Below are 9,869 nucleotides of genomic sequence, written 5' to 3'. Positions count from 1 at the left end.
TGCCACGTGCTTACGTGACACTTGAAATAAAAAACAGTTTGTTTCTTTGATCTTTTGGTTCCCTTTTTTTGCAGGCCCGCTGGTCGCTTATGAATGTTACATATGAAACCCCCTGCTGTGGAAGGACAAGCGGTATAGCCAGAATTCTTGACCAGCCTGCTATGTGTATTGAAGTACTGCTTACAGTTTTGCATAACGATTGATCGTTACTGCCGTAAACGAAGTGTAATATATATATAGCAAGAGTTGTCAAGGCACAAGCCTCGGCGAGGCTCCCATCGCATGCAAGAATAATTTTCCTGTCACCTTGAAACTGAATAGCACCTAAAACTATATTTTCAGTACTTAAGGTATAAATTGAACATGGGCCGTTGTTGAAAAACTGGCATAGTCAAGGCGCGTAGACTGGGCGATTGTTAATAGAATGGATAATCATGGACCCAATCAGGTGCGAGCGACGGGGAGTTTAGATAGTTATACTGGCGGATCATAGGCGACTATTGTTATATATAACGGTGTCATTGTTGGAAATGTTTTGCATTGCCCAATTGCAAAAACGCCATTATAGGACCATTGATTTTGTACTACTTGGGAATCTTACCGAACATAAAGAACACTGCCACCACCTAACCCAGCATCACCACGGCTGAACCAGTGGCATGGCATATGCTACAAACTAGTACGCATCCTAAGCGTTTGTTCTTTCCCACCCACTATCAAGAAAAATGTCCTACCTGCCGACTATACACAGCTACACTATATCTTTTAGTTCGGTCCTTAGCAACACCACCTGGTAACGTTCTACCATAAATCTCGGCACTCATTACTCCTGGCAACAAGCGATGGGCAGCACACTGTTGCCAGCGCCGAATGACCGAGCTGGCGGAGAACACAGTGGTGGTGAACGGGATTCAATTGAAAACCCTTATATCTTTACCCGAGATGACTCTCACCGGCACCGATTCGCAATACCCGCTATTGCTATTCTAGCTGGCCAGCAGATATAGCGGCGGCACATGGGGCCTTGGACAGCGGGCTCTATTCAGGAAGGAAGTCAAAACACAATAAATGTTTTTCGATCCTCCTTCTGCAAAATAAATGACCAGGTTGTCTGTAGCAGGAGCAGACGCATCGGCTGTCATCGGCTGTCAGCAAGAGTCAATACCCTTGGTTCAGGATTTTTTTTTATGGAGCTGAAGTTATTTAAGTGGCATATTCAGAGGTCTTAATTTCCCTTAAATGCCCAGAAGAGCATGCACTAATGGCCTACAACACGCGACTTCCCGTGCATTCTCGCCTCTATTATCGGAGTGCAAGTGGGGAAAGTATGATTGACAGAGCAGGAAGATCCAACCTCTCTTTTCCTGTACACTCTCTCTTTAAAATAACATTCCTAAAATGCAAGAGCGCATGCCCAGAAATACGAAATACATTATAGCCCACTGCCATAATTGGTCTTTGTCGTCCGGTGTGACTGCTGATCTCTTTTAGCAGCGCTACACCACCTATCCCGCAAGATCCACCTGGGTTATAATAAATGCGCTTTGGTACTAGTTCGCGCTGTGGAGGGCAACGCACAATGGCGAACGTGAAAGCTCAGATGTTCTTAGCGGCTATTGTCGCTTTTGTCGTGGAACCGCAAGGAGCGTCCGCTTATCAGAGCTCATATCCCGAGGTACGGAGTGACCTCCAAAAGTACCAGGATGTCAGCAAGGTAAGCGCCTGTCGGCTTTTCTACAATCCTATTATTTTTTCGATGGTGAATCTAAGAGCCTTCTGTATTATTGTACTTGTATTGCCTGAAGCGCAAAAATATAGCAGAGGTTCAACTATCCTTGAACAAAGTTTCATGAGAGTTAGCCATCAGCCGCAGCTGCACCGGCCTCTTTGGCCTTGGCTCCCTTCTGCATTTGATAAGGTTCCCGGCAACGGGATAGTCTGGATTCTATTTGTTCGCGGGTCTCAGAAGCCTTTCCAATACGGCTACGGTCCCTGTCTTCGGAGATATGGCGCATGTGGAGGATATATTTACTTAGGTTAAATAAAGAAGCGCCGCAGATGGAACTTCGTCGTCAACAATGCCCAGTGCCTAGCGCGAGAATATTTTAAACTTAGAACTTGGTGAAGGCGGCAATGCTGAATGCGCATCGAGATCTGTGTTGCGTATTTGCTCGAGGCTTGATCGGCTGCGGGGAAAGCGTAGCCGAGAATGTTTGCTCCACAGCGCAAGATGAAAAACATGCGGCATGTGTGATCGTGGCGCCATGGGTGGAACGCATGTGGTACCAGTGGTCAGAAAAAAATTGCAGTTCTTTTAGCTTGATTAAATCTGCAGTGTCAGCGAAAGCTTCATAACTAATGTTTACGCGTGGTAAGCTATAAATTTACAGAAGTTGTCAAATTGAGCAAGAAGATTCGGAAGATGCCAAGAAGACGATGTCAAGAAGATGCCAAGAAGATGTGCAGCTCTAGCCTGTAGCCGGCATGGTGTGCTTGGCTTTGTATGACGTAGTTAAGCTCTAGCCTCAAAAAGCGAAACTCGCAACAGAACTGAGCAAAACTAAAGCTCTAAAAGGATTACCATAGAGTGCAAGACGACACGACACAAATAAACGCTACTATTGTCACGTTGTGCTGACAAGACCATAGGCAACGATCGAATAGACGCAGGTTGTATTTAAGTGAACTGTTTATTGGCCTGACTTGCGCCATCAAGAAAATTAGGAAGGATGCGGGGCTGAAGGTACAAGTTTTAAACTGTTCCGCCAATTGCAATAAAATTTTAGATAGCTTATCTTCCTCTTAGTAGAATATGATTTCTTTCCTCCCCTTAGCACAAAAAGACAAAGTTGCAGCTGTCATAATGAGTACTTAAGTGTGTCAGCTCAGGAAAACTATCATTTCAAAAATCATAAAGATGTAGTAATCGTTTGTGCTTAGATAACTTCCAAGTAGTTCATTGTGCAAGATAAGGCCAATTCCGTGTTCTTTTATTAACAATATTTATTGCCTCAGGGCATCAGTAGGGCATGGTACGAGATGAAGGATATGATGACATTCTAATAAATACCTGAGCAATTTAAACACGAACTTAGTTTTTCTGTTGTCGTTATGTCTCGTATTTGATGCTGCATTCACTGTGCGCCCATACTTCTTTCGTGAACCGGACATCGGACATTCCTCAGTTCTCAGCCAGACTACGTCGTCAGTCAGCTCCCGTCAGCGCGACCCTCCTGTTTTCTCTGGTCCCTGATGTCACAACGTAAACGATCGACTACAACACTACGATCGAGTGAGCGATTTTAATCGCTTGGACATTTCCATGAAGCTTATCAACGGCGCCTTCTGTCTAAGTGACATGCCGAAAACGTGGTTTCTCAAGCATGAGAACGTCATTCCTGACTGGACCCATTTCACTTCCCAGATCCGACAGAGCTTTGCACTGTTGGTACTGCTGCAAGAGCTTTCCAAAAGAAACTAGAAGCCTGCGTTCAGCATCTGGGTGAGACCTACACATCTCATACCGAGGACGTGCTCGCCCTTTGTCCGAGCGTCAATACTGCAATGGTTGAACACGACTGTTTTAGCCATATTGTGAAAGGCATTGTCTATTTTGCCTTCCAGAAACCCTCAACGGTAGCTGACATTCGTGCCACGTTCCTTCGGCTCAACCACCTACAGTAGTAGCGGCTGAACAACACCTGGGATCCAAGTCAAACTCCCGAGGCCAATCTGCGCACAATGATCCGCTCCATTTATCGTGAAGGGCTAGAGTGACCTTTCTTCAGCCCCTGCCATTTCTCGTCCACCTGTCCCGTCTACTGCGTTGCGTGACTTCATCAAGGACGAGCTTGCTTCCTTTACTACTCGAATGGCTACAGAACCACAAGCCGTTTCCTACGTCCAGACGTACGCTAAAGTTGCTGCGCTACCTGCTACCGCTGCTACCGGTCTTCTTGTCTACCCCACACATCCACCACATGCGAGACAGGGAGAAGCACCGGCAGGTCGGCTTTTCTATTGGCCAGCCGGAGCAGCAGCTACAAACCAGCCGCGTTTCATTCCCACTTCGTCTTCTCCCCGACGAGATAACCTATCATGATAAATAAGTACAGATGAAGGTGACGTGCATGTACATTGCTTACTATACATTTCTTTTTCTGAACAAATAATAAGGAATAAAAAGAGGTACCTTATCTTGTACGCAGCAAAATCCAGAAATCATTTTTAAAGCATCCATTGAAGAAAACGTTCTTAAAGGTCATTTTCCTTAGGGATGTGCTCTCACAAAATTGTGAACTTTGAAAAAAAGAGTTCAAACAATTCAGTGCTTGAAAATTTAATACCAAAATTAATAAATCAAAGTTGCCTGGGGCATACATTTGGACGTCTATTTCAACAAGACATTACTGTTGCCAAGGCCAAACATTTTCCTTTTCCTTCTGTTGCGCTTTTTGGGTATCTGCTGTACACTCGAAAGCAGGTTCTTTTTGGCTAACGAACGCAAAAAACATAAATTCCAACTTGGGGATACACACCTTGCTCAGTTTTTTTGCCTCCATACGTCGAATTCGTGAAATCAGAGTTCATAGGAGCTCTCAATAGTGAGTGCACTTCATCACGCAAAAAAATGAATTTAAATCTTCCCGCTTCACAGATAACAACCAAACTTTGTAAAAGTTTTTTTTTATAGGTGCACAATTAAAAACAGTAAAAAATATTAAATACATTTTTTTTTTGTTGAAATTGCAATTTTAGCCCCGCGTTCTCTTACGAAACCTCAGCAGCGACGGCAGCAAGCTTTGTCGTCCATCGTCTAACTAGGAATGTCCACTGCAATACTCAGCGATAAATCTAAATTCAGGGAAGTACTATATGTACTATACTATACTAAGTACTATATTAAATAGCGCAAGGAGACCAGAACAATCTGGAAGCGATGTAGAAAAAACATGAGTAGCTGGAACCATTCGAAACATAACCCGGCGCGTCCTGTGTGAGAACGAAAATGACAAAGCCGCCTTCGGGGACATACTGCTTGAACAAAGGACATTTGTTTTGCGAGCGGTACACGCAAAACAATAAAGCATCACATAAGCGGCTGCCAGCAGCAACAAATCAAAATTACAAGTACATTAGGCTTCCCTTAGAAACAGCACTGCCGGGATATTTCAAAATAAACACGCTGTATAAAAATGGCTGCCGCTAAGCCTTGTTATGCACGAGAGAGCTTTAATATGCATTACCACGGTGTGTTGCTAAGCCAAGGTAGTGTCATGTTAGTAAACTAGCTTACAAAGCGGAAAACAGATTCAGCATGCTGTGGTCATAACCACAGCATGCTGTATCGAGCAACTGCAGTTTCTGTGGTTCAAGTCCTACATGACTGTCTGCGAGCGTTCAGGAAGCACAGCCGAAACCCTGGTTCCAGCGAGCGACTGGTCCACGGCTGTCTCCAAACCTCAACACCACAATCGGGTCTAGGTGACATCAAAGTGTCGAGGGCATTTTGAAGGGTTTGTACCAGGAGGGCAGTCACATGGGCAGCCGTGGCGGTTAATGTGTGATAGGGCTACGAGGCAAATGAGCTCCAAGAGAACCTGGAAACTGTTGCCCACGCTTCACCGTTGGGCTTCACCACACATGTTGTGAAGCCCAACGAAATCTAAAACTCGTTCTAGACAATACACGAGCACTACCACTCAGGTTGCTGACTTCTGCTCGCGCTACCTCTGTCGCATAGAGGATTCAGGGGGATCTGAGTTCCAATAGCCTGGGCAACCAAAGGCAGATCTCAATGCTAAGTTCATGCTTCACGACCTTAAGGCAGCCCTCGCTAAGACAGGAGCGGTACGGCTCCCGGCAGAGACCGCATAGCACTCAGGGTGTTGGCGAATCCGCCGGATCAGGAGTACGCACGACTCCTGTAGTACATCTATCATATTTATTGTATTTATTCAATACTGCATTCCGCATTTTGGTAGCCAAGGCAGGAAGGGGTACATTATACATACGTTCACAAATTATAGCGCATCAAAAAGAACAACAATAACAAATATAAAACAACAACAAAGCAAATAAAAAGAAAAAAACGCACACATTGGCACAGACTTAAGTTACTGCGGAGCGAATCAGGTAGAAACAAGCAAGACACAAGATATTTGGCATTGCTCAGGGCCCATGCCGGAGGAATGGAAGACTTCCCTTGTGACTGTAGTCCCCAATCATGGAAAGGCAGTACGCATTGATACTCTGTGCCCAATTTCCATTGCTTCATGGGCCTGAAAGCTTATGGAGACAATGGTAAGCGACCGTCTCTCCCCATCCTTCGAAGATAATCGGTTTTTTACCGACGCGATCTGAGGCTTTAGACCCCTTATGTAAGCTCAGAACATCTTGCTTCATCTTCGAGAAGGCATCATCCTCGCCTGCCCCGCCGGGGTGGTGCAGTGGTAAGACGCCCGACTACTGTGCCGGAGTTCCCGGGTTCGAACCCGACCTCGGCGGCTGCGTTTCGATGGAGGCGAAACGAAGTGGCGTTCGTGTGCTGTGCGATGTCAGCGCACGTTAAAGATCCCCAGGTGGTCGAAATTACTCCGTAGCCCTCCACTACGGCTCCTCTTTCTCTCTTTCCACTTTCATTCCCACCTTCCTCCCTTCCCTTACGGCGCGGTTCGGGTGTCCACAGAGCAAGTGTGACAGTTACTGCGCCTTTCCCTTCCTGTGAACCAATTTAACTTTAATTTATCCTCGCCAAGCGTAGGCACAAGGCCATCGTTGCTCTAGACTTGAGGGGAGCTTTCGACAACGTAAAACACGGATCTATCCTCTCTAACCTAAGCCGAACCAACAGCGGGTCAAGGGAGTTTGCCTACGTTCGGGACTACCTCTCCCAGCGGTGGACCCTTATCCGGATCGCCGATCAGCACTATAATTCTTACGTACGAGAACTATAGGCAAACCTCAGTGTGTTGTGTTTTCGCCCTTGTGATTCAACACAGCCATGATGCACCTCCTCGAACTACTGCTGCCGGTGGACGGATTGCAAAATGCAATTTACGCTGATGACGTCATCCTCTGGGCCAACACAGCATAGTCGAGACTATGCTAACAACTGCAGGTTCATTTGCGCCTCCACCATATAGGAACTGCTACACATTCCTGCTGCCAAGACCGATCCGACCTCGATAAACTTCTGCCTTTGCGAGGAAGCTGTGCTCGAAGTGGATAAGGTCGTGGTCTTGGGCCTCCATATTCATTGTTGGATCAAAGGGTCTAGACACTACAATCGCCAAACTCAAACGCACCAGGAACATGGTGGGCCATATGCTGCGGCGGGTATTGAACCCGCGCACGGGTGTCCGGAAACGTGATGCGCTCTGTCTTGCGCAAGCCCATGTTGCCAGCCGTATCCTACATTCTACCCTTTACCTACACCTAAGCGCAGCCAATGCCCGACAACTCGACGTCATCATTAGGAAAGTGGTGCAGCAGTCATTAGACCTCCCAATCACAACTTCCACCGCTGACTTCGTGGTCTGGGGGTGCTTTCCAGGAGTTCAGGGAGGCCCATTCCGTTAGCCAGTACACATGCTTGGCGCAAACGGCGCCAGAGCTACGTCTGCTCAACCGCCTTAAAATCGCACCTCCTTCTGTTACGGAGGACGAAACGCACCGTATCCCTGAGGGTTGGCGACACAAGGTGTGTGTGGACTTCGTTCCACGCAATATGAATCTGGACCTCCACGAAGGCCGTCGCTTAGCTCGAGCGTGGGCGCTTCACATTAAACACGGCTCCAAAAAGGAGTCTGAATGCCTTATGCTTCTGAGTTGGAGCAATAGACCTTTTCACGACCCTTGGAGAGTCATGACGCGACAGTTTGCCACATACACACGAACGATGTTTTGCACTTTTTAATTTTAATTTTTACGTTTTGTTTATCTTTGTATTCTTATTTTTGGCAATCATACATAGCATCTGCAAGCATTGGCTTTCCACTCTCAGCATTTGACGCCTTTAAACGCATTTGTCATTTTTTTCTATTATTCGAAGAAATGAATTGATCGATTACGCACTCTAAATTTTTATAATTAGCATAATCAAGCTTTGAATTTTCATTGAGAATTTTCACACCTTTGAACTGCCTTTCAAAATCTTCATTCCTTTAATACATCCATTAATTAATAAATTACACTGATTTCATTACATGGCTGTCGCCTGCTTCACACCAATCAGTCATCAAATACTACAAACACAAATTAAAATGAAACGATTTTTTACGCACCCCTCAAAAATTTCTGACGAACTTTACGGACTAATATCATTACTACGCCGGCGGCGGCGCTTCTACCGAAAGAACTGTATAAGCAACATTTTAACATCCCTAATACAAAGGACGCGGCGTATGCAGTGTGATTGCTGACTTCCGAGGCGTGCGCATTGCATCAAGTTGTGAATTGTAGCTGTCGACCGTGTGCTTCAGCGAATACACTTGGTAAAGAACTTTTCAGCCTTATTCAAATTTGATTTAAGGAAAATACAAGTAAAAAAAAACTGTTTTTTAACTGGACCAGTGACGGTACACTGCCGTGCACCGCCGATGCAGCGCACAGAATTGTAATAGTAATAATAATTGGTTCACTGAAAAAGGTAAGGCGCAGTATCTGTAACATTTGTTCTGCGGGCACCTCAGCCGCGCATTAAGGAATTTCAGAAATATGGGAATAAAAGTGTAAAGAGAGGAAGAGCCACTGTATTGGAGGCTTACGGAGTAATTAAGACTACCTAGGGACCTTTTACGTGCACTGACATCGCGCAGCACACGGATGCTTCTCCGTTTCAACGGTAATGCTGCAGTGCAAAGAGAACGCGCGGCCGCCGCGACCCCCATATTTCCAGTTTCTATTTTTCTGCCATAGATAGCGCAGCCCGCCAGAAGCCGCATTCACTCATTGGTAAATCATTATTCATAAGGATGACCTAGGGATGAAAAGGGTGGGCTAGGTAAGGCTGAGGGCTCCAGACTCCGATATGCAGTCTAGCATGGCACTAAGAATGAGCTTGGAGTCTGTATTGGGGTCTGTTCAGTCTTCGTAAGTCTGAATGTGGTAAGCAGATGTGTAGCAGGCGCAGAGGCTCACCGTGCCAGGACAGGTCTAGATCAAATGCTGTACGACAACGGAATTAACAGCCGATCCTTTTTCGGCGCCGTCAACACAGGATGTGCGATGTGTACGCTGAACCGGCTCATGCCTTGTGAGAACCTGGGCCGGGCGAGAAAGACCGAAAGGAATCGGAGCAGTAATGTCGGGGAAAGGTCCCGCAGCAAATCCCTCAGCTCATGTTTAAGCCTTGTGATAACAGAGTCAGGCACGATGAGGAACTGTTCCGAGTTGGACGGGCCCATATCTACGCTATGCCGGCGGTCTTTCTCTAGCTGAAAGCCAGCGGCCTCGTGGGCAGTCCTGTTCCCGATTCCTTGTGCGTGATATCCAGGTGTCCAATGAATCCGTACCGAAACTTGTGTTGCACGTAGCCTCAGGGCTGTTTACTGCGGTTTTGCACTGAGGTCTTGCAAGAATGGGCTTTCACAGTTTTTACAGCCTCTTGAATGTCGGTGTAGATGTGGATGATACGATCTGTTTATCGGTGGCCGTTAACTCAGTTCACTTGCGGACCAGTATCTGCGACCACTGTGGTTTATGGCGTGCAGCTGTTGAACCCTCCCGGTATACGCGGTGGCTGAAAACGTGATGCCGATGTCATCTTCATGGTATAGAGCGGCGTCGGTATAAATGCGGAGACCGGTTGTGCTGGTCTTGTATGTCAATTACCTGGCGTTTCCGGTGATCTCTTTCTAGCACTTGGG

The 9,869-nt window shown here is 46.4% G+C and overlaps 1 protein-coding gene across 1 annotated transcript in view; it reads left to right on the top strand.

Annotated features, from left to right (window-relative positions):
• The first annotated feature begins 1,579 nt into the window (after positions 1–1,579).
• LOC146194518 (uncharacterized) overlaps positions 1,580–9,869 on the top strand; it is a 54,982-nt gene continuing 46,692 nt past the window's right edge. The window contains exon 1 of the mRNA XM_084596578.1: positions 1,580–1,714. Coding sequence (XP_084452704.1) covers positions 1,580–1,714 — 135 coding nt within the window. The remainder of the gene's footprint in view (positions 1,715–9,869) is intronic.

This window comes from Amblyomma maculatum, chromosome 3 (genome assembly GCF_055883805.1).
Source record: "Amblyomma maculatum isolate TAMU_Amacu chromosome 3, ASM5588380v1, whole genome shotgun sequence".
NCBI classification, from domain to species: Eukaryota; Metazoa; Arthropoda; class Arachnida; order Ixodida; family Ixodidae; genus Amblyomma; species Amblyomma maculatum.
Note: the sequence above shows the minus strand (reverse complement) of the source record. Positions and strands in the feature narration are given on the sequence as shown.